Below are 27,011 nucleotides of genomic sequence, written 5' to 3' on the forward strand. Positions count from 1 at the left end.
GGCCATAGGTCTTGTGATTAACGCGCTCAACAGAGAAGCACTTGCGATCGTAGAGTTCAGATGTGGTGAAATTATCAAATGGTGGAATAGACATACATGTTTGAGTTGCTGTTGGCACTTTTTTAATTGTTACTTTTTCAGCATAAGAGGATCGTAGAACAGATGTAATGGTGGCTAGCTTTCTATTTGCATCCTGATATGTTATGTTTTGTTCTGTTTTAATTTTTTTTATCTCTTTTTCATCGTGCACGAGAGTATGCTGGATGATTTCCCTGACAGTTGACACATTTAGCTTTTTTTTTCACAGCAAGATTTATTTTCATGTTCTTTACTACCACATTGGGCACAAGTAGTAGAACCATGACAGGCAGTTTGGGCATGTCCATGTCTTTGACATTTAAAGCATCTCAGCGGGTTATGGATGTAAATTCTAACAGGACAGCTGAGATATTCTGCTTTTACAGATGTCGGAGGCCTAGGTGTATCAAAAGTAAAGATGATGTTCTTGGTTGAGACCAGGCGATCATCCCTGCGTATCAGGATGTGCCTCATACCCGTCACTCCTTGATCTTTAAGCTCTGAACATATCTCCTCATCAGGAACCTCAAGGAGATCCCATTCTGATATCACTCCTCTACTGGAATTGCGTGTTCTGTGAGGTGTTACTGCAATTTGTATTCCACCCATTGTCGTTGCTCTCAGTAGTTTCTCAGAATGTTGTTTGCACATTGTTTCCATGAGGATATCACCAGAACGTAATTTCTTGACAGTTTTGGGAGGTCCTGCCAGTCCTTCTAAACCTTTTTGGATGAAGAAGGGTGACATTTTCCCAATTGGTTTTTCGCCTGTTGCATGAATGATTAAAAAGGTTGGTACATTTATGTTAGTATCCGATATATTTTGTTTCTTACTTCTGTTTCCATATGTTGTGTCTATATTATCAGTACTTGGTTGGGACTTTGTTAGGGTCCCTGAAATATTTGAGGATGAAGAATTCATATTTAAGGAAATTTTAATTCAGTGCCAGAGCTCCCCCACCCACCATGGACGCCCACTACCCGGCAAGCAAAGACTGCGCTCAGAAGTGGAACTGCTGGGCTACCCTGGATGCTATACCGGCACTGCTGCAGGTCTAGGTCCCGGACCATGGGGTGAGAGACTTACTGCAACACTGTTGACTCTTGCAGGCAAGCCCACTAGCCGATTGATCCTGGCTGGGCCATCCAGGACCACCCGTCTTGCCGAAGCAGGGGCCAAAGTAGTGCAAGACTACCAGGATCCCCCCTTTTCGGAAGTCCATGGGTTGCACCGCATGGCAAACACAGTGGCAGGGCGTTGGATTCCAGTGATGGTGGTCTGGAGAATGGATAGTGAAAAAGACTCAGAAGTAGGGCAAAGAATATGGAAAGAAAAGCAAAGAAAAAGAGGAAGAATGAAAAGGGCCAGTACCATCACTGGGAGATCCCCTGCACCACAAACAGGTGCCCCACATGGAGGGGGGTGCAGAGTGGAGGAGATGGAGAGTTGTAGAGTGGGTGTCCTCCCTCGATGAGTCTTCGGATTCCCTGGAGGTGTTATGTAATAATAATAATAATGTTCCAACAATTCATAGTGCAGATCCCTTAATTTTCCCATTGCGAAAACACTTTTGTGGGTAGGTGCATTGTCCTCAAGAATGATGATTTTTTTCTTCTGCAAAACAGTTCTTTTCTCAGAAATTTTTTCGTCTAGTCTGGTTAAAAGACTGGAATAATATTCCCCGGTTATTATTTTACCCTTTTCAAGATGATTAATAAACACAATGCCTTTTGCATCCCAAAACACCGATGTCCTGACCTTTTCTGCTGATGGAACTGACTTTATATTCTTTGGCGCTGAACAACAGGCTTCTGTTCACTGTTTTGACTGCTATTTTGATTCTGGTGTCTAATGGTGAATCGAAGTCTCATCCATAGTAATAAATCTTTGTACAGAATCGGTTTTATTGTTGTTAAAACACTCCAAGCACTGTTCAGAGATTTTCATGCGAGTGCATTTTTGATCTGCTGTGAGGAGTGTGCCACCCATCTTGTGCAAAGCTTTTTCATATGCCATTCTTAATGCAAAATATATCCTATATTTTGCAATTTCATGCACTTTGACTTGGTGGTTATCCAATACCATATCGTGCACTTGATCAATGATTTCTGGTGTTGTTACATTTTTTTTTTTTTTTTTGGACGTCCTTCATGTGTGATCATCTTCAAGGCGGGTATGGTCATGTTTTAACTTGGCAGCCCATTTCTTAATTGTCAAAAATGAAGGAGAAGAGTGCCCCTAAACTTTTATGAATTTCGAATGAATTTCTGTTGGTGTTAAACCTTCTTTTACAAAGAATTTTATAACTGCATGATACTCAATTTTATCCATTTCAAGGAATACAGACAACACTTTTGCTTCAGACAGTTGTATAAAACAAACTACTTGATAGAATGACTTGCAACTTCACATGGATGTTTATGACAGATGTACCAACTTAGAAAAAAAAAATCTCTTGCCGATTGTGTTACCATCTATGGTTGAGGTCGAGAACTTTTTAGACCACTCCCGTAAGTTGAAGGGATTTTACCTGTGATAGAGATTTTTCATAGAGTAGGAGACTGGTAGAACATGAGATCTCCAAAAATTATATAAGAAAGGTGTGAGCAAGGAGGTGAATGGTTGCATTTTGGATTATGAGATTTTGTGATATTGGAAACTTCCATGATGAGTTGGACTCTATGGAAGAAATACTAACAGTAATATATATTGTTTTTTCATATTCAATTCATTTAGGAAAATATGCCCACTGGACACCTGTTGAAAAAAATGTGGTACAAATACATAAATAGATTTGCTTATGTACCTCACCAGCCTAACATGTTATGTGCTTGGATTACGGGTAAAGGGGCAGCTTATATTGAAACTATTCCTGAGAAAGAGGTACTTTTAGGATGCCAAGAGGCAATACAGAGACTGCTACCATCAGTTCATGTACCGATGCCCACAAAAGTAATAAGGTATGGCCTTTTTTTTTATTAGCATGTTGTTTACTCATATATTTTCCACCATCATGTAATTCCCAATCTGTTTGAAATTTTTTTACAATTTCGTATTCTTAGTATCAGACATCTCTTGAGAGCAGTATTCTTCATAATCTGCTACTCAATCAACTCATCACAGCGTCATGAAAATTAATGTTTTCACAGTAAAAACTTGTCTTGAGATTATTACTTTTATTTTTTCAGCATTTTTTTTTTTTATTTTTTTGGTGATACAGTAGTATCTCACTAATCCGAACCTCTTTAGTCCGAACCCTCCAGTAATCCGAACTGCGGTTTGAAAGAAAAAAAAGTTTTATTTATTATGTATTATTATTTTGTGTGCTATTATTTTTATTTAATAATTATTATTTTAACTATTATTATTTATTTTATTATTATTACAGTACAGTATGTTTTTTTTTCATACTGTCGATTGTATGGTTACACTGCAGGCCTATTTTGATTTATTGTGTGTTCAGGTTTGCATTTTTATACTGTACAGTACGTACTGTCTTGTCGGCATGAATCACCGCTGTCGAGCGTCATGGAAAAAATTGTGGCCTTCTAGAATTTATGAAGATAACTACAGTGATACACAAAAAGCGGATATTCAAAACAGGCATACTTTAGTTAAAAATATAATCCGAATGTTGAAATTTCACAAACAGATGTTACAGAATGGATTACAGGTAGCACTGAAAGTGAATTCGAAATCAAATCAGATGCTTAAATTATAAATATGACGCTACAGAATGAATTAGCAGATGATGATGACGATAAAGAATTCGAAGAAAAAAAAGCAAAACACGAAGAAGCAGTTGGCAGTTTTAATGTGTGTATAGAATGGGCTAATCAGAATGATAGGCCATTCCACAAAATTTTATTGCTAATGCAGCTCCTATTTTTAAGTTTTATATTACAGTACAATAGTATTTTTTTTATCAGTTAGTTCATTTATTTACAGAATTAAATTGATATACCATTAGAATCTGATTATTTTTGTCTTAAATGCTAGTTATTGTTGCCTCTTGGGGGAAAATTCACTAATCCGAACTTTTCGCTAATCTGAACAAGCGCGGTTTTTATTAGTTCGGATTAGCGAGATACCACTGTATATCATAAATATTGTTCAGACTTATATGTTTTTGCTTTTCTCTGTTTTAACATGAGTATTTGAACCAGCTTGCATTCTTTCTCTCTTTAATAGTGTGTGTGTGTGTGTGTGTGTGTGTGTGTGTGTGTGTGTGTGTGTGTGTGTGTGTGTGTGTGTGTGTGTATATATCTGAAATCAACTTTCAAACACTTCCACATATGTAAAGTCAGTGGGTAAAACTGCAAAAGCAACAAATTTGCTCATTTGTGTAAATATTATTATTTACTGCATCTCCATGGAGTCCAGGGACTCATAATGAGACACACATTAACCATCATGCACACAAATGCTATCCATTGAATCCATTCACCGTCAGGGAACTTGCGACCAATTCTGGCAATCCATTCCACTCACTTACCATTCTCCATGCAAAAAATCTGGTCCACTCCCCCCCCCACACACACACTAACCACACTCTTACGCAACTCCCATTGATGGCCCTAGTTCTCTGACTATTTGTCATATATTGAAAAATTTCGCTTGCGTCAATTTTATATTATAAAAGTCCTTTAATATCTTAAAAGTTTCTATCATGTCCCCCTCCTCCCTACCTTTTCCACTTATCAACTAAACTTTGTAACCTGCAAACCTTCATCCTATCCTTATAGAGAATATTCCACAGACCTGTCACTGTCTTGGTCACTTGTCTCTGAATCTTTTCAACCACCTCCTGGTTCCCAAGAAACCCAGGTGACCAAATCTGTGCTCAGATCCGAATCATAAAGAGGGATAATAACTTCCTTATCTTTACTTGTTAGTGTGTTTTTCAACATCCAGGTAATTTGTTACCAACTTTTGCAATATACCCTCTGAACTTTAACTCTTTGTCCATCATTATTTCAAGTTCCTAGCCTTCGATTTCCTGCAAACCAACCATCAATATGATACACCGTATGCAACGTTTTCAATCTGAAATGCATAAAATTACATTTTGCAACATTAAATTGACGATCATTATCCTTTGCCCACAATACCAATTTATTTAAATCATCCTGTAGGATATCTACATCGCCTTTATCGACTAATGCTCTCCCCAGCTTTGCATCATCAGCAAACAATTGAATATTCCCTCTTAAATCTTTACCTATGTCATTGATATACAAATTAAAGAGTAATGGCCCTATTACCGAACCTTGAGGTACTCCACTAGTCACCATCATTCTCCTAGACTACCCCACCATATACTACTCTCTGGGTCTGTCCATCAGCCATCTCCCTATCCATGCTACTTGCCTCATATCCATTCCCATTCTCAATAAAATCTATTTCTTAATTATATAAGTCAAGTGGATATTAGCTCCAGCATTATTATTATATATTGAAGCCTTTTGGCTCTTTATTTTAGTAATCTGTTTCTTAAGTTTCATAGAAAAATTTATATTACTAAACTATAACAGCAGGTAGTGATATTGTTGTTGGACTTGGATTAAGGTGTTTGAGACTTAATACCGAATGAAAGATCAGGCCCCTCTTATTATTATGCAATACATATTCAGTGTTAAGCTATTAGATCAACTTATGCTTATAATGATATCATCCAGCATTGACAACACAAAAAAAAAAATGATTCAACATATCATTTCATCTGTTGCTATTATTAAATATTGGGTAATGAGCACAGTTGGGAGAGGAGATACCATATGGACCAGGACACATTGTTGGTATTTAAGCTAATAAATTTTCTGATGTCTTTCTGGAAAGATCAGAGGAGGCATGCAATGAGATGGTCATAGTATAGTTGGAGGTGATTTTCCAAGAGGCATATAGCATATGTTGTTTCTGATGTGGCAGGAAGTAGAGCATAAAAAAACATTGCATAGAAGTCAGCTTTATCTTTAGGTGTTGCAGTTGTGCCATCAGGGTGAGAGAAAGGCATAAACATAGATATGCACATGTAGCAGTTGAAAGGAATAGAAGGCATGATTGTTGTTTGTACAAGAGGTAAGTTTTCTGCATCTGTCCCTATCAGGGTCAGATCTGGATTTATTCATGGTTGTTTTCACATTCGTTGCACAACTCAGTGTAGGTGGAAAATGAAGGTGTAATTCTTGTCCTAAACCATTTGTGATATGTTTGAATGTTCAACATGAATTCATTGTTAAACTGATGCTTAGATAATGAGTGGGAATACTGAATGAAGAAGGGAATGAGGAGGGCCTTTCTTCAAGTGAAAATAATTTCTTTAACTCATTCTGAAGCAGGTGTTTTGGATCAGTAGAGGAAAACAGTAATTAGACTATGAAAAGAAACAGTAGAGGTTATAGTAGTCATGACACCTATCGTAAAAGAATATTATTAAATGTTGTTCAGGAAAAAAAGGAAAAAGCTTGAAAACAAGAACCAAACCTTGGAGACTCACTGGCAGATGCTTTAGCAAAGATTGATTTATTCAGCCAGAAAGGCATGTATTGAAATTGTCTGCATGGAAATGGTGGAGTCAGGTGTGAAACATGAGTGCACATCATCTCTGCTGTTTCATTTTATCATAGGGATTCAAGTGAATAAATTTATATAGATAAGAGAGAAATCAGTCAAAACACAAAACTCATTTTATGTAAAACAGTGTTCATACTAATCTGAGAGCTTGGGTGAAATAAAACAGTTGATCAAAGGTTGGAATCCACAGATATGAGAGTTCTGAAAAAAGAATTAGGTGTGTGAACAGATGACATCACTGTCAGAATCATTCATTCTGAATGTATGAGCAGAACTGCCATGATGTCAAGGAAAAACACCTAGAGAAAGATCAGATCTAGGTGGATTGATGAAATTAGTATAGACTTAGAAGATTGAAATACAGTTGAACTAGCACCACAGGACCAACAAAATTTCCTTGTTATAACCATTACTTACTATATTAGCAATGAGTTAAATCTACCTCCTATATATATTTTTTAATTCTCAGTAACTCAATAAAAAATAGATTAAAAAAATGAGGTGTATATATATATATAAAAATTGTGTTCTAGATGTTATTTGTATGAATATGCTTATATGAACTGCAATATACATTTAATATCAAACACTATTTATTGGTAATTTTAAAACTAGACACTTACTAAAAATGGTTTATTTCTCTATAATTAAAAACATATAAATTAATAATAAAAATGATTCCAATTAGTCTTTTTATTTGTGAATCTTAAAATTGATATTTGTTGTAAATATTTCACTTTGATATTTCTCAAATTTCCCTTTGAAAAATCCAATGTATTAAGTCTCATTATTTGCCTCATTTCCTTCAAAAAAATTGACTAACATTCCTATTGCACCTTGAGCTTGGGAGATTGTTTGCACATTTTGATTCATTTTCATCACTTGTCATCATTTCTATCACTGTTTTTATCATCTTTTGAGCACATCTACGATATCATGCGCTGTAGGAAGACGACCAGTTAACAAGATGTCATTGACTCACAAATTCATTGATATCATTATTAAAACCAGGAATATAGTTACATATCAACCATTATTATTATTATTACGGGCAACTCCAGGGAGTCCTTAGACTCATCGAATGAGGCCCCAAATCATGTTCATCACAACTATTCGACATTCACACAGTATCTATCATACTTCACCTTAAACTCATTCACTGTCACAGCACCCACCACAGACTCTGGCAGCCCATTCCACTCATTCACCACTCTAAAAGTAAAGAACCAAACTCTAACACCCTTACTAACCACACTCTTTCCCAGCTTCCATGGATGTCCCCTAGTGCTCCCACAACCAGCCCTATTCTTAAAAATATCTTCTGAATTAATTTTATAGAAACCCTTCAGTAATTTGAATGTCTCAATCATATCTCCTCCGTCTATCAACCAATTTCTGCAACCCGCAAATCCTCAACCTGTTCTCATAAGGTTCATTCCACAGACCTGTTATCATCTTGGTCACTCGCCTCTAGATCCTCTCAACCTCCTCCCCATCAAGAAGAAACCTAGGTGACCAAATCTGGGCACAGTAGTTCGAGATGGGGTCTTATCAAGGCTCGATACAGGGGAACAATAACATGCTTGTCTCTGCTCGTCAATGTATTCTTCAGCAACCAAGTGATTTGATGAGCTGATTTTGCCACTTTTGCAATGTGCCCCCTAAACTTGAACTCCTTATCCACCAACACTCTAAATCTCTTGTCTCATCAATTTCCTGGAGTATAGTTCCACCAATGTAGTAAACTGCTGCTAATCTTTTCACCCCAAAATGTATAACCTTACATTTTGCCACATTAAATTGACATCCATTCTCCTTAGCCCAGACCTCCAATCTATACAAATCATCCTGCAAAATTTTGACATCATCTGCATTCACTATTGCCCCACCCAACTTTGCATCATCCACAAACAAATGACTGTTCCTCTCAGATCCTTTCCCATATCGTTAATGAACAAATTAAACAGCAGTGCTCTCCATCAACCACCCTCCTATCCATTTCACCAACCCTATATCCATCCCCATATGCTGCATTTTACTGATTAGAATTCCATGTGGTATCCTGTCAAAGGCCTTAGCAAGGTCCAGTAGAATCACTGTAAACCCATTACCCTTATCCAGTTCAGCCGTCACTGTGTTATAATACGTGAGCAAGTTATTGAGGCATGACCGACCCTTCATAAAACCATGCTGTCCCTGATACAGTATCCCATTTTCATATATCCAATCTTGTATTTTCCTGTTGACTATTTTCTCCAAGACCTTGATAACGATTCCTGTTATGCTGATTGGCCGGTAATTTTCAACAGCAGCCTTGGAACCACCTTTATGCAGCGGAACTATTTTCCCCTCTTTCCACCCCGTTTGGAATGACCCAGTCCCAAGGCTCAAATTAAACAAAATGGTCAAGGGCACTGACAATTCTTTAGCCGCTTCATGTACGACACGAGCTGGTATACCATCCAATCCCACAGATGTGTTGACATTGATGTTTTGTAATAGACTATTTACCTCTACTTCATTCATCTCAATTCCAGTATAAGCTGTTGGTTCTTCCATTCCTGCAATGTCACCACCTGGGTGATATACTCTTGCAAAGTGCTCGCTCAGTAATTCCACTATATCGACTGATTCGGTTACCTCCCTACCCTCAGCATTTTTTAAAATCATTCTGCCATAAACATTTTTACTTTTACTTGCAACATATTGAAAAAACTGTTTGGGATTCTCTTTAGCCTGCATGGCCAATTTTCTTTCATAATCTGCTTTTGCTTTTCTTACCACCCTTGTTACCTTTCTGGCCTGAGCTTTATACTGTTCCTGCACCTGCTGGTCACCTTTCTCCTTAAATTCCCTCCACAATTGTTTCTTTTTTTGCAGTTCAAGCTTAATAGTGTTATTCATCCATTTAACCCCTACTTGATTTATTATTTTGACTCTTGGTATACAGTCAACCATTGCCTCCTGCAAACACTTCTTAACCACCTCCCATGCACTATCAACATCCAGCCCTTGCAGTTTTACATGCCATGGCACTGAGCCAAGCACACTCCTAAGCTTGTCATACTTACCAGCCCGGTAATTCCACATGTACCCTGTCTTCATTGTAAATTCCACACCTTTAGCCACCTCCCAAGTCAAGACCCTATGATCACTCTCACCAATTGGTGACAACATTGTCATGTTCGTTACAGCCACATTCTCAGATGCGATTACTAGGTCAAGCACTCTCTACCCCCTAGTATTTTCCATTACATGCTGTCGCAGATAGTTGTCCCTTAATAACCGCATAAAATCCAATTCCTTCCTCCTATGTGCCCTCCTCCTTCCAGTCAATGTTACTATAATTGAAATCACCCATAATAATTACACTCCCTCCGCTCATTTCTTCTATTTGCCTATGCATACTATCCCCACCATCTATTCCATCACCTGATCTATAACAGCACCCAATTGTATATTTTGTTCTGCTAGCCTCTATCTCACACCAGATAGCCTCAAATGTGCTCTTTTTTCTATCCTGCAGTTCAACATCTATACTCCTTGGCTGCAACTCATCAGCTATCATCAATAATACTCCTCCCCCTTTTTTATTCTCCCTGTCACTCCTGAACATGCTATACCAGTCACATTCAATCCCACTAGCTTTATCATCTTCTGTCAGACATGTTTCACTAATACCAACAACCTGTGGCCTGGAAGTGCCAACCAAGGCCAAAAACTCCTCCTCCTTGTTCCTAATACTCCTGGCATTAGTGTACATGAATTGCAGAAGCCCGTTAGTCCCATCCTTACTTTGATGCCTTATACTAACTATCCCATTCTGATTTGTTGTCCTTCGTACTCGCTTGGGCATATTATACTCATTCATACACTCAACTGCCTCCCTAAAGTCTGCATATCTACTCCCCCCCCAACTTAATAAATCTAGTTTCCCTGAGTCAGTACATCCACTTCATTCATCAACACTTTTTCAAGCCTCCATACACCAAATTCATTCAAATGTAAACCATCCATCTTATATAAATCCTTTTGCCCATCGAACTCACTCCACACATCCACAATGTTCAATTATGATAATGGTAAGTTATTTTCTTTGTTTCCATCATCCTCATCTTCATTGTTGTTATTATTTTCCTGATCTCCATGGAGTCACAAGACTTATCATGGGAGGTCAACTCTATCATACCTCTCTCTAAAATCATCCACACTCTGCATGCTCACCACCCTCTCAGGCATTGCATTCCATATTTCTACCACTTTCCATGCAAAAAACTTACTTTTTATTCTTTTACTCATTACCACCTTTCAGGGATGGCCTCTTGTCTTTGTTCCTTTCCTCATTCTCCCATATGAAAAATCTCCTCAGTGTTAATACGATAATAACCCTTGCACAACTTGAATGTCTCGATCATATCCCCCTTTACCTTCTATCTACCAAACTGTGCAATCTGTATGCTCTGTCTATCCTCATAATTAATGTTGTACATTTTACATCATTTTTGTTATCTGACTGTGCACCTTCTCCAAGGTCACTTCATCCCCTTCAAATTCCAGTGATCAGATCTGGTCACTGGGATTTCTAGATGTGACCTGATCAAAGCTTTATACAATGGGACCAGCACACTTTTATCCCTAGTAGTCAATGTTCTCCTCGACATTGCCAGAATCCTCTGAGATGTCTTCACAACCTTGTTCAAGATCACAAGATCCCTTGCTTAATCTACTTACGTATAACTCCATCAAGTGAGTATGAAGCATCCCATATGTGGATTCATATTTTAAAACCTTACATTCAATTGCATTAAAATGACATCCCCATACCTGTGCCCACCTTTCCAGCTTATTGAAATCCTCGTGAAGAGTCAAAACATCAGAACTATTACTAATAACCCTCCCAAGCTTCACATCATCTGCAAACAACTGAACATCCCCTTGTAGTCTTGTGACAATATCATTGACAGAAAGATTGAACAGCAATGGTCCCAGGACTGAACCTTGTGGAACATATACAAGTAGCCGAAAGGTACCTTTTGGCTGCTTATAAGTGAAAATATGACTGCTGCATTACTTCAATCTTGGTATCACTTCTAGGTCTGGCTCTCACTGATGAGACCTCAATAAAGGTCAAAACTGGTCTGGATAGTGACCCCTCCCATAACTCATAGCATTATACATATCTGTAAGGATATTTGATTGCATTATGGGAATCCTAAGGCAATTGATGTGAAGTTGTTAGCCTCTATATATGAGTTGCCTGGTCATGAAGTTACTTCATGCACAAACTTTGTTTGTTTACACTTGGATAAAGGATGAAAACAAGAATATAATTTCTTGGCATCTTTAATTTATAAAAGTAACATTATTCCATGCATCATTCAGTAAATGTATAGCATTTAATATTAATATAAACTTGTTAATTTTCTGTTCTCTTTGACTGATTAGATGTAGAACTACAAATCTTTTATAAAATCCTTTCAAACTTTTGATTGTGCCAATGTCCATTGGTTGTAAAATTGATGCTGTGTTGAGAGGCAGAAATACTAGCTTAATGTGATAAATTTTGAATCTGGGGATGTGCAAGACAGTTAAAATATTTTGCTTCTCTTTGAATAGCTCCTTATTCCAATCATGTAAGTACTGCAAAAAAAATACGAAGTCATCCAAGCTTTCTTGTTCACAGTGTAAATCGACAGGAAGTTTCCTTGTGTTTTTGAAACACCAAGGTTTTAACAATTTTCTAATAACAAACAGTTTTTTAAAAAATTTTTTAAATAAATTCCTGTCATATTTACACATATGAGCACCATCAAGTGAATCTGAATTTTTTTTCCACCAATACATTTTTCCCCTTTAAGTTTAAATGTATTGTCAGGTTTCAAATTATTAAAAAAAAAGTCCTGTTTTGTTGGCATTGGAGTGTCTTCATCATTGAAATCTTTCTTGATATCTTCCTAAACACGATCAATCCATTCATTTGCCATTATCAGATCTGCAGATCAGGAATCTCCAATACTTTTTATATAAACGATGTTATGTCAGTTTTGAAATTTGTCCAGCCAACTCTTGTTACATACAGAAGTCCCAATTGAGTGGAAAGAGGGGAAAATTATTCCACTACATAAGGGGGGGGGGCTTCAGGACTGAGGTAGCAAATTATAGACCAATCAGTATATCGGGAGTAGTGGTTAAGGTTCTGGAGAAATTGATAAAAATTAGAATTCAGGACTGGGTGGACAGCAATATGATACTTTATAAGGTGCAACATGGTTTTGTGAAGGGTAGATCTTGCCTTAGCAATATGCTCACTTTCTATAATGAAGTAACAATGGAGTTGGATAAAGGAAATCCTTTTTCAGTGATCTTCTTGGACTTTGCAAAGGCATTTGACAAGATTCCACATGGAACTCTGTTGCATAAATTGGAGCAAATGAGTATGGAACTGAAACTAGTGATTTGGGTTAGAGAGTGGCTAATGGATAGATATCAAAGAGTGGTTTATGGTGGAGCGGAGTCCAGTAGAAGGCAGGTGACTAGTGGTGTGCCTCAGGGCTCCGTGTTTGGTCCTCTGTTATTTAATTTGTACATCAGTGATATTGGGAATCGTTTGAAAAGAGATATCCACTTGTTTGCTGATGATGCAAAACTGGGAAGAGCGATAGTTGATTCAGATGATGTGGATATCTTACAGGATGACTTAAATAGGACTGGTGGTTTGGGCTAAACTAAATGGCTGCCAGTTTAATGTGGCCAAGTGTAAGGTGATGCACTTTGGAAGGATGAGATCACGTGCTGTTTACTATATTGATGGAACTGAACTGCAGGAGGTTGAGTTTAGGGACTTGGGAGTTATTGTAGACAGAGAACTTAAGTTTCGAGGGTATATTGCAAAGGTTGCCAAAACTTCACATCAGATTACATGGTTATTGAGGAACACACTGACAAGCAGGGATAAGGAAGTGATTGGCCCACTTTACAAAGCATTAATAAGACCTCATCTGGACTATTGTGCACAGATCTGGTCACCTGGATTTCTTGGTGATGTGGAAATGGTGGAGAGGATTCAGAGGCGGGTTATGAAAATTGTTGCAGGCCTGTGGGATGTCTCCTACGAGGATAGATTGAAGGTCTGTGGGTTTCAAAAATTAGTTGATAGACGTATGAGAGGAGATATGATAGAGACACATAAATTATTAAAAGGATTTTATAGGATTGATACTGATAACCTTTTTAAGACCAGTGAAGGAAGCGAGAGAACGAGGGGTTATCTCTGGAGATTGTGTAAGAGTATGGTTAACAAGGGTGTAAGGACTAGATTTTTTGCTTGGAGGGTTGTAAATGGGTGGAATGCATTGCCAGAGGTGGTTGTGAATGCTTCATTGAACGAGTTTAAGTGGAAGTATGACAGGTATCGTGTGAATAACTGTTAGTATGTCAATGTTGGGTCTCCTGCGATGAGTCTTTTGACTCCATGGAGGCACCTTACATAATAATAATAATAACGGGCACATCGCAAGTACTGACAAAGCGTGTTATGAAACTAAAACTAATAAACATACTAACATAAACAATACGTAAAAATATTCAGAATTTTAAATTATGATTATTTTTACAATAGTGTTCATATTTCACACTATTCTGGTACAATGTGCAAGCACTGTAGTAACAACAGCCATGTTGTCACTTAAGTTTTGCTTTGAATCTTGGAAATAGGCATGCACGTCAGTTGTTTTTAGAATAGTTGTCGCTGGGTGACAAGAACACTAGTAAGCAAAGAGCAGGAAAGCAGAGCTGGAATGGTCTAAAAAAGTACTAAATCAAGTTCTCTAATCGTGGAAAAGTTTCTATATGCATCTTTAACTACTCCCCAGGGAGGACCTGTGAAGGTAATTGAAGAACAGTAAAATGTATCAAGCTTTCATTTTAGAACGTATGGACTTTACAACCACTTTAAAAATAACTCTTTTAATATCCCGAAGTTTCGATCTTCGTATTAAGATCATCATCTGGAGTATATGCAAATATACAAGCACAAGCTGAGTTACATTATATACAGTGAGTAAAGAAACAATGAATTTGATCATAATCTACTGGCATGACCTCTAGTAAAAAAAAAAAAATTAATTATTTAGAAATTACATCAAGCTAAATTCTATTTATGATAACATGGATAAACATTCTTTATTACAGATAGTTTTTTTTTAGTAACAATGATGACCTATTTTTAGCATTACAATTGTTATTTTTGATTTAGGATCCTGGATTTTCTACAGTCCTATTTATAGTTGCTCTTAGAGAGAGGAAGGTTCCGTGGGTCGAATATGTGCTTTCCATATCTTTGGGATTTTTAGACCATCATTATTGTCCAGATTGGGGTGGTTGATAATAATCTCACAGGCTTCCTTAAATGTGCATTCATACTGTGTTTTGGTGTGATGTAGACAACTAGTGCTTTTCCAGTCAATTCTATGTAAGGTGTTCAGGGCATGATCAGAAAGGCCAACTTCACCATAATTATTATATTTAATGTGTCAATTATGTTCTTTTTGTCTGATAGGAATTGTGCGTCCTGTTTCCACTATATATGGTATGTTACAAGTGCAAGAAATATGGTATACCCCAGGGTGGACCAGAGGAGGGAGTGGTTATTGGATGAGTTGAGTTAACTTTTTAGTTTTGCAGGAGGTTGGTGGCTTTGAGGTTGTATTTTTGTAGTATTCTGTTTATTTTATCTGATGTCCCTTTAATGTACAGAATGGTTATAGTTTTATTGTAGTCTGGTTTGTCTTTGTTTTTAATTCAGGTCTTGTAGAGAATTTTGTTAATAGTGTTTTGGCTGTACCCATTTTTTTGAAAAGTATTGCTGATAACTTTAAAAAATTCTTTTTTCAGTGCATGTTCACTGGAGCAGATCTTCAGAGTCCTGTTTTTTGTATTAATGACACCTAGTTTTTGTGTTGAGTGGCGGTAGGAGTTTATGTGTATATATTGGCCAGTATGTGTCGGTTTCTGGTAAACAGCGAAGGAAAGATTGCCAGAAGGAAGACATGTGACAAGTGTATCTAGGAATGGAAGTGTGTTCTGTTTTTCAATCTCAATTGTGAACTGTGTGTTTGTGTTGTTTGTTTAGGTGACTAAGGAATGTGTGTAGTGTCTGGCAGCCATGGGACCAGATGACAAAAACATCGTCAACGTATCTAAGCCAGACTTTGGGTTTTAAAGGAGAGGAATCTAGAGCATGTTGCTCAAAATGTTCCATATAAAAGTTAGCAATGGGGGGGGGGGATAATGGCAAGCCTGTGGCTGTGCCTTCTTTTTGTAGGTAGAAAGCGTTTTGCAATACAAAATAACCAGAACGTAATACATGCGCAAAAAGTGCAGTGATGTCTGGAGGGAATTTGTTCTGTAAAAGAAGGATTGTCTCATTCGCAAAGAGGGCAGAGACGTCAAAACCGACTAATAAATCATCTTTTTCTAATGTAATATCTTTGATGTTTATGAAGTGTTGTGTTTCTGATAAAGGAGGGGGAAATGACCTACCAACTCCTTGAGTGTCGCCGCTAATTTCTTGGCTACGTAATAATTCGGGCTGTCTATCCGTTTGATAATTGGCCAGAGTGGTGTGTTTTCTTTGTGAATTATCGGTAGCCCGTAAAGCCAAAAAAGCTGTGGTGGATAGTGGCAATGCACTGCAATTGGACATCAATGATATCATTGACTAACTAGAGTCCCATTCACAAGATTATCTAATGAAGTCCTTACGGAGATAGAGAAGCAGCTGTCAGAAACAGAAGAACATGAAGAATCAGAAGATCCAGATCCAAGAAAATTTAGGACAAAAGAATTAGCTGAAGCCTTTCGTCTCATTGAAGCAGGATTTGCTAAGCTTGAGTAGCAAGATCCTAACATTGAGTGGTTTACAAAGGTTCACCGTGCAGTTAGTGAGAACATCAGCTATTACAAGGCCGTTTATGATGAAAAAAAGAAAAAAGGCTGTGCAAAACAACCCTAGATACCTTTTTCAAGAAACTGACTAAATGGTAAGCTGCCCTTCCCTCCTCCAGCAACAGAATCAAATTCTGATTCTCTAGCACCAGGTCTATCCTCTCTAGCACCAGAATCTGATCCTGATTCAAATCCTGATTCTCAATCATCCACTCTGTCCTCTCCAGTACCATCTCCATCATCATCTCCTGATTAATGTTAGCCTACCTTCTGTTTATGTTCTTTTTGTTTGAATTAAAAGAAACTACAGAATAGTTTCTGTAACTTATTATTACAGAACAGGGGTATTATTATTACAGTATTACACTTTATGAGGGTGGTCTGAAAAGTTCTCAGCCTAACAATGAAAAAACAAATTTATAATTTCAAAATTATTTTTATTTTTCAACATAATCTCCTTTAAGACTAATACATTTATTCCAGCGATGCTCCAGCACATTATCCTGTCCCTGTAGTGGTTCTCAGTAAGATCTGCAAAATACTCATCTACATCTGCAATCTACACCTCTTGATTCGAAGAAAAACGCTGACCAGTGAGGAAGAGTTTTAGTGTTAGGAAGAGATAGAAGTCAGTGTGAGACAAATCTGGGGAATAGGGTGGATGTTCCAATAATTCATAGTGCAGATCCCTTAATTTTCCCATTGCCAAAACACTTGATTTTTTGTGAAAAAAGATGATTTTTTTTTCCCTTCTGCAAACTAGGTCTTTTCTCGTGAATTTTTTTCATCTAGTCTGGTTAAAAAATCGGAATAATATTCTCCAGTTATTGTTTTACCCTTTTCGAGATAATTAATAAAAAAAATGCCTTTAGCATCCCAAAGCACTGATGCCATTACCTTTCCTGCTGATGGAACCAACTTTGTCTTCTTTGGCGCTGAACAACCGGCTTCTGTTCACTGTTTTGACTGCTGTCTGATTTTGTGTGTAATGGTGAATCCAAGTCTCATCCATAGTAATAAATTGACGCCAAAAATCTTAAAACACTCAAAACACTGTTCAGAGATTTTCGTGAGAGTGCATTTTTGATCTGCTGTGAGCAAGCACGGCACCCATCTTGTGCAAAGCTTTTTCATATGCCATTCTTCATGCAAAATATATCCTACACATTCTTTTGAAATGCCTCTAGTCTCAGCAATTTCACGCACTTTGACTCACTGGTCACCCAATACCATATTGTGCACTTGATCAATGCTTTCTGGTGTTATTACACTTTTTTGATGTCCTTCATGTGGATCATCTTCAAGGCTGGTACGGCCACGTTTAAACTCGCAGCCCATTTCTTAATTGTCGAAAATGAAGGAGAAGAGTGCCCATAAACTGGTCATGAACTTCGAATGAATTTCTTTTTGAATTAAACCTTCTTTTACAAAGAATTTTATAACCGCATGATACTCAATTTTATCCATTTCAAGGGATACAGACAACACTGTTGCTTCAGACAGCTGTATAAAACAAACTACTTGATAGAAGGACTTGCAATTTCACATGGATGCTTATGACAGATGTACCAACTTAGAAAAAAAAAAACTCTTGCCAATAGTGTTGCCATCTGTTGTCGAGGCTGAGAACTTTTCAGACTACCCTCGTATTATTATTGCCACGCATGAGCCATTATAGTATTGTTGTTGTTGTTATTATTATTATCATCGTATATGCGCTGTTCATCAGGGATCCGAGGTACATACAAATCCAGCTAAAGATGTTCTCTGGAATGTATCTGAGCTTGGACCTGCCTCTTTTCCTCCTTCCCTCCAACTCCATATACTCCACTCGTTTACCAACATACTCCTCACCCTTCCTCTCAACATGTCCAAACCACCTCAGCCTGCTCTCTTGTATCTTCTTGCCAATTGGTCCCACCTTAACCGTCCCTCTGATGTAGTCATTCCTTATCCTGTCCTTCTTTGTCGCACCACTCATCCATCTCAACATCCGCATCTCCGCTACCTCCATCTTCCTCTCCTGTGCCTTGGTTATGGGCCACGTCTCCGCACCATGGAGCATCACCGGCCTCACCACCATCTTATAGAGCTTTCCTTTCCTCTTACAACTCTCTCTCTTGTCGCACAGGATCCCGCTCATCTTCCTCCAATTCATCCAACCACATGTTATTCGGTGCTGTATTTCCTCATCCAGGTCACCATTCCTCTCGACAACCGACCCAAGGTACTTGAATTTCTTCCCTGAAATTAGCCTTTCACCTGGAGTTGTATGATGGTATCCTCGTCACTCCCTGTTGACATATATTCAGTCTTCACCCGGTTAATTCTCATGCCACTCTCCTCCAATGCCTTTCTCCACTTTCCAGGGTATTTTCAAGCTTCTCTCGGGATGATTCGCATAGAACAATGTCATCGGCAAACAGCATGCTCCATGGTGCCTCCTTCTTGACATCCTCCACTAGTACATCCATGACCAGGTCAAAGAGGTAGAGGCTCAGAGCTGACCCTTGGTGTAGCCCTACGACAATAGGGAACCCTTCTGTCATGCCGACACTAGACCTGACCTGAGTTTCTGTTCCCTCATACATCTCCTTCACCAACCTCACGTACTTCTCCGACACCCCCTTCTTCCTCATACACCTCCATACCTCCTGCCTGGCCACTCTGTCGTATGCCTTTTCCAGGTCTATAAATACCATGTGCAGATCCACTTGCATCTCTCTATATTTCTCCATCAATCGCCTTAGCACAAATATTGCATCCATTGTCCCTCTTCCTGGCATAAATCCAAACTGCTCCTCACCAATTTTCGTTTTTGTAGCTAATTACAGTAATTGTTACTAAATATAGTACACCTTAATTATCTCTATACTGTATTTGAACAATAAAAATTACTTGTTATGCATGCTTCTGTGTAGTATGTGTCTGCAGGTTAGGAGATGTTTACTATACAGGAAGATTTTCATTCCAGTTATCAGAAAGAATAGAGTATGAGTAAAAATCTATTTATTTCTGTGAATAAAAATAAATTGTCTTTTGCAAGAAAAGGACTGTGTCTGGTAAGCTCCAACAAAATATTAGCATACATTGTTTTAGCAATCTGCATTTGTTTTATGATAAGATGACGAATGTGTTGAATAAGGGAGAATCATATCCAGTGATATTCTTGGACTTTGCAAAAGCATTTGATAGATTACCACATGATAAGTTGGTGTACAAGCTGCAAAGCATAGGAATAGATAGTATGTTGGTTAGATGGATTGCAGATTGCTTCTCTGAACGATACCAGCAAGTTGTGTATGATGGAGCCATGTCACAGAAAAGGAAGGCAACCAATGGCATGCCTCAGGGTTCTATTCTTGGGCCGATACTATATAACTTGTTTGTTAATGATATTTCATGTGGATTGACTGGGGATGTTCAAATATTTGCCAGTGATGCAAAGTTAGGTACAATTATCAGGGTGATGTTAACTTTTTACAGGAAGATTTGAATAGACTTTTAGTTTAGACAAATGAGTGGAGTTGCAGTTTTAATATTACTAAATGCAAGGCATTACACTTTGGGATATAAGGTTATGTACTGTATTGGTGGAGCTGTACTTCAGGAAGTGGATGAGATTCGGGATCTTGGAGTGATAGTGGACTAAAGTTCTGAGGGCACATCACACATGTTGCAAAGACTGCGCATCATATAGCTGCTATGATAAAAAGTACATTGACCTGTAGGGACCAGATATGGACCACATATGGACTATTGTGTTCAGATTTGGCCACCTAGTTTTCATTGTGATGTGGAAACACTAAAGAGGGTCCAAAGACGAATAACCAAAGCGATATCAGGACTCTGGAGAGTGTTGGTTATGAATACCGTTTGAGGGAATGTGGATTACAGAGGTTGGTGGATAGGAGGAAATCAGGAGATATAATAATGACCTTCAAGTTAGTTAAGGGATTCTATCAGATTAATACAGAAGAAATTATAAAAAGAGTGGATGTTAAGATGGGAAGAATGAGAGACCATCCCTGGAAGTTGTATAAAGATGTGGTGAAGGAGGGTGTGAGGAGTATATTTTTTACATGGAGAATTGTTAGTGAGTAGAATGCATTGCCTGAGTGCGTTTTGAGTGCAGGTAATGTAAATAACTTCGAAGCTCATTATGGGGATAGACATGTTGCTGGTTAAGTAGACTTCCCACGATGAGAGTGACTCCATGGAGGTTACCAAATAATAACAATATGTAGAAATAAATACACATAACAAACTGAATGCAATGATTTGCTTACTTAGTGCTCCCGCATCCCACAAGTAATTCATTCAATGCACAGATGAATTATTCGATGAACATTATTAGTTCAATGGATGTACTCCCTTCCTATAGTCATTCACTAAGCTACTAATGCATGAAGGCACTGTTTATTATTAGTTATTTATTTATATCTGCAAATAAATCTCTTACTTCTCCTCATTAGGTTTTTTTTTTAAATTCTACCCATCATAAATGTAAATAAATATATATATATATATATATATATATATACAAATACTGTGTGTATATCTAAATGACATAATTCATTCTGCTCACTGGAACACATATACCACAACTTCAAATTATTAGCAATTTATTTTTCTCTAATGAAAGCATTTCTATTCACACTTATTTTTTCTCTCCCTTAAATGTGGCTATAATTCTCCCACTGTTCATATATTTACACATTTCAGTAATTTAAATATACTAACCAAATAGTAGGATTCCCCTGAATTATTGGTTTCTAATATATTATCTTTCCAGGAACTAGAAATTTTATCTATGCTGATGACCTTGCCATAGCTACTCAATCAATTTCAATTTCAAGTCCATTGAAACTACTTTATCACTTGCCTTAAATAGTCTAACCACATACTATACCAGTAATCAACTAAAACCAAACCCCTTGAAAACTCAGACTGGCCTTTTCCACCTTAACAATAAGGAAGCCAACAGGAAGCTACAGATTTCTTGGGAAGGCTCTAATATAGAACATTCCTGGAAACCAATATACCTCGGTGTGACGCTCGATCGCACCCTCTCATATAAAACTCACATAGAAAAAACAAAGGCAAAAGTGAATGCAAGAAACAACATACTAAGAAAGCATACTTCCTCCAAATGGGGTGCAGACCCTAGCACACTGAGATCTTCTGCCGTGGCTCTTTGCTATTCTTCTGCTGAATATGCCTGCCTAGTATGGTCCAGATCCTGCCATGCTGAAAAACTTGATCCAGCATTGAATGAAAGCTGCTGCTTAATTACAGGATGCCTGAAACCAACACCACTAAAAGACCTGTATACTTTGGTTGGAATTGCACCCCCTTCAATTCGAAGATCTGCATTCTCAGCTGATGAAAGAAGCAGACAAATGAATGATGAACGCCACCAACTGTTCGGCCAGACCGCAGTGCCCCAAAGACTAAGATCCCAATAGAGCTTCCTGACAACTGTTGAACCACCTAAAAACCTCCCAGAGACAAGACTTCAACAATGGCTTGCACTATATCCTGAAAATAATACTGGTATTCCAACAGCCAAACATCTTCCACGTGGTACTCACTTCGACTGGAATACTTAGAAAAGCCTAAACAGACTCCGGACGACAGGACACCGCAAACAAAACCTCATCAAATGGGGCTACCTCACTGGCCCAGACAATTGTGAGTGTGGGACAACCCAGTTCATGGAACACCTTCTTTCTTGTTCCTTTCTTCCATCGTCTTGTACAAAAAGAGGACCTTATATCCTGCACAGAAAGAGCAGTTGATTGTACAAGATACTTGAGGAACATCTGACCATGTTTATTGTATATAAGTTAGGTATAGTTTCCTTTTTTTCATATTTAATTATTATTCTCTGTATAATTCATCTACCAAATCTAAGCTGATCTCATTGTAATGTATCCTAATTTGTTATAAATCATGTTGTACCACTTACTTACTACTTGTGTTTGGATACGAAATAAATAAATAAATGAAATAAACATTTCCCCGATCCATGCAGTTTTGGTTTCAATCAGAAGAACACAAGCCACAATTTGTGTTGTGCTTGCCCATTATTCATACAGGAAGTATGAGACAAATTCTTGTGTCTTACCCCAAGGTCATTTACTGCATGTGATGATTTGTCACTGCCTAAGCATGAACACATTAAAAGAATTAAAGTAAATCTTTTGCCACAATAGCAAACTAATGCTGAAGAGGATTTTCATATGGAGTGAGAAGTAGGTGTTTTGCATAGAGAGTAGAGCATGATGGAAATGCATTGCCTGAGTGTGGTGACTACAGAGAATAATGTATTTAAGGCATGGTATGATGAACTGTGTGTAAAAAAGGACCTTCCACCATGACTCCATGGCAGTTTGAAGATAATATCTTCAGTTGTGTTATCAGTTTGAATGCTATTTTCCTTCACACTGTAATTCATTTAAACAAGGGGAGAGATGAGTTGACAAAATCCATATAGATGAGAGGTTGGTGTTTTCAGGCTTCTGAATAATTTCATTTATATTAAAATTGTGCTGCCAACAATATTGATACTTGATAACTAACAATTGATATTATTCTTAACTGGGTTTATCTTCTACTAGTTTAAAACAGGCTGCGATTGGACAAAATAATTATTATGCTTTACATTCTTCTTCTTCAGGACTACTTTGGTATGCATCTGCACAGAATACAAAATATTTTGTCCTTGTCTTTTTGCTGCATGTTTGAACTTGGGCATGCAATATATGTACTGACTGAAGGCCTGTTTGAACAAGCTTTGAGTAAGTACACATATACACACTGTGTTGTTGGACTTGTGTTCATGTTTATTTTTTTTTCTTTTCTGTCATTGTGTGCAGATTATTTTATTAAAAATAATGAAGGAAAAAGAAAATTGTGTTTGATGGGAGAATATTTAAGGAGAGCTAGAGGAACAATTAATAATATTATTTAGTTTAGTTTTTATTTATTTTTTGTAGAGCAAAGTGGGGAAGGAAGTCTCTTGTCTTATATGCAATGAATTAGTAGACCTGAGAAAGGGAACATGTGTAACCTATTTATTTTATTTGTTTGTTTGTACTTTATGAAAGTAGGTTAATGTGTGATAGGATTATTATTAATTTCCTTAAGTTTTTACATTTCCTCTTCAAAGTTGAGAACATTTTTTTCAAAAAAAGTAGTAAATTAATGTTATTTGTTAGTTATTTTTTCAAGGCAGTAACTTCACTTTATTTTGCACTGTTATAGAAAAGTTAAAAAGCCAAACTGTCTCAATTTATATTCATACAAATATTATTTAAGTATTAATATTATATGGTCTCCATGATGGGGTCTAAAAACTCGTCACAGGAGAACCACACTATCCACACAGGTCTGTCATACTTCTCCTCGAACCTTAACAGACAAAGCACTTGCAACTGACTCTGACAACCCATTCCAGTCATTCACAAATCTCTCTAGTCCTCATGTCTCTACTAACAACACTCATCCTCCTACGATGACCTCTTGTTCTACCTCCTCTAGCCAAGTGCTGAAACATTTTCCCTGCATTAATCCTATAAACTCTGAGTAATTTAAATGTTTCTGTATGAATTTTTAATGGAACTTGTGCCATGATAAAGTTTATTAGATACACATATTCACAAGAATACAGGCAGCCCTCAGTTTACGCCGATTCACAATAACGCCGGTTGCTTGCGCGTGCTTTCTTACTGTAGTGTGGTTGACTGAGAAACAACACTAGCAGGCACCCTAGTGTTTACCGAGCTACTATGACATATATGTATCAAACCTAGTTTTAATGTTGAATCTACCGTATTGTTCTATTTAATTTTTTTTACGTACATACATATTTAAATTGATAAAGTACATAATTACATACCATGTCTGATAATAGAAGTGCAGAAAAATTAGCAGAACTTAGTGTTAAGAAGGCGTGGAAATCAATTGCACTTGAAAAGAAGACGGAGGTGATTCGAAGAATGGAAGCTGGGCAGACACGTGATAATGTCTGTAAAAGTATGAAATTACCTCCATCGACTGTTACTACAATTATGAAAAATGCAGATAGAATAAAACAGTCTGCGCAACAATCTATGGCAGCACCAAATGCAAAACATGTACATTATAGCAGGGGTAAACTTCATGAAAAAATGGAAAAATTATTATCATTATGGATGGATGACTTGAATCAGAAAAACTTTCCTCTGATGCAGGCTGTTATAACTGAGAAAGCAAAAACAATTTTTGAGGATCTTAAAAAGACAGATGGAGGTGAAGAAACCTTTTTAGGAAGCATAGGTTGGTTCATGAGATTTAAGTCTCAAAGTAAGTGTCACAGTGTCAAATTATGTGGTGAGGTGGCAAGTGCAGTTGTTGCGGCAGCTGCTGCGTTTCCTAAAGAATTTCAAGAATGTGTAGAACAAGGAAGTTATCCTCCTGATCTCATAAAAATGAGATCAGGAGGATAACTTCTTTAATGAGACTGGGCTCTACTGGAAAAAAATTGCCATCACGCACCTTCATTTCCTGTGAAGAACGTTCCGCTCCAAGTTTTAAAGCTGCAAAAGATAGAGACGCTTTTGTTGGGTGAAAATGTCTCCGGAACTTTGAAGCTTAAACCAATGTTGGTGTACCATTCACAGACATCACGTGCCTTCAAGGGTCTAAAAGCCATGCTGCCAGTCTATTGGAAATGAAACGAGAAAGCTTGGGTTACACAAGACGTTTTTATAGATTGGTACCAAATTATTTTTGTCCTACTGTGTTTTGCTTCTGTGAAGAAAATGATTTGCAGCCAAGGCATTGCTTCTCTTGGATAATGCCCCTGGACATCCTCAAAACCTCTCTGAAGTAAGAACACTATTGGATGTCAAGGTTGTTTGCTTTTGCAACTGATGGATCAGGGGATTATATCAATCTTCAAAGCCTATTACCTCCATATAACATTTATGGAAATGGTAAGTCTTGGACACTTCAGGAAAAACTATTAAAGACTATTGGTAGTCATTCGATATTTTGAAGGGCATTAACAACATCGAGGCAGCTTGGAACGACGTGTCAGCAAAATGTTTAAATGGAGCATGGCGAAATCTTCTTCCAGCATTTATGCATGACTTCGAAGAATTAGAGCAAGAGGAGAATGTTATTGAAGATGTTACCAAGCTTGCACGAGAGGTGGATTGTACGATATTACAGCTGAAGATGTGACAGAAGTCAGAGAGCCATGATAAACTGCTTTCCAATGAAGACTTAAAAGAATTAGCCGAACAATTAAGTCAATATCCAAAGGAGGAGAAAGAAAGCAAAGAAGGTCCTCTGAGAGATATGAAAATGGCCGATTTACAGCGTATCCTTGCAAGCATAGAGACATTGACTGATGAACTCTGCAAAATGGACCGTGATTGGGAACAGAGTGTGAACGTAAAAAGGAGTGTAATCACATCTATTCGACCTTACACTGAACTCCTTAAGAAAGAAAAAGAAAATCTAGGCAGTTAACACTGGATACTTTTAAAGTATCCAGTGTTAACTGCCATACATGTGCAGAACATAACTTCATACCTCCCATTAAAATTGGTTTCGTTTTATACCGATTCAGTTTACGCCCGTTTTTTCAGGAACGGAACTGCGGTGTAAACCGAGGGCTGCCTGTATAGTAATTTTATTACTGCAAATATTTCAACCAGAAACTAACTGGTCATTATCATTGTATTAGCATAATTACAAGGTGAAGCTTCTAAGAATGTTAATAATATTTACACAGCTGAGCCACATACCGAATGCTGCATAGTGAGTGGTTATGATAAAAATAAGGTTACAATTAAGGCCCAAATTTAAAATTTAGTGATCTGAAATAAAATTAAATGTAATTAGATAATGAACTGACACAGCATTATATTAAATTAAATTTTAAAAGATATAATAATAATAATGGGGGAAGAACACTATTGCTTGCCATTTATAAGGATGAGACTTTTCCATATCTTGGCAATAGAGAGGTACTTATTTCAGTTTAAATTTGGGTGGTGTAGAAATGCATTCTTCAACACTGTTTAAATAACTGCTCTAACTTAAACTTGAACTAATGCAAAAGGCAAGTATTAGACCATAGGATTTTATGGCCAGTGTCTACTCCATGCTGAGCAAGGTCAAAATTTTGCAGGTTTATTGTTGTTAATATAAGATTGGTGTTCTTGTAGTCGGTTTTTCAATAGAACTTCCTATTTTTTCAAAGTATGAGTGGCAGCACTTACATTGAACTTGGTACACACACCGGGGGGGGGGGTGGATATTTATGTTTTGTGGATAGTAACCGAGATGAGATTTTGTTGATAAGGAAGAAAAAAAGTAGGAACTAAATTATATCTTTTCAGAATCTTAACAATTGTCTC

General features: G+C 37.4%; 1 protein-coding gene across 1 annotated transcript in view; it reads left to right on the top strand.

The window, feature by feature from the left end:
- LOC150095190 (uncharacterized) overlaps positions 1-27,011 on the top strand; it is a 353,683-nt gene that overhangs the window by 73,151 nt on the left and 253,521 nt on the right. Inside the window, exon 4 of the mRNA XM_090410551.1 lies at positions 2,815-3,038. Within this exon, the coding sequence (XP_090266677.1) occupies positions 2,815-3,038 (224 nt within the window). The remainder of the gene's footprint in view (positions 1-2,814; positions 3,039-27,011) is intronic.

The sequence above is a fragment of the Typopeltis vanoorti genome, chromosome 20 (assembly GCF_054136105.1).
Source record: "Typopeltis vanoorti isolate ZY-2024b chromosome 20, IOZ_Tvanoo_1.0, whole genome shotgun sequence".
NCBI classification, from domain to species: Eukaryota; Metazoa; Arthropoda; class Arachnida; order Uropygi; family Thelyphonidae; genus Typopeltis; species Typopeltis vanoorti.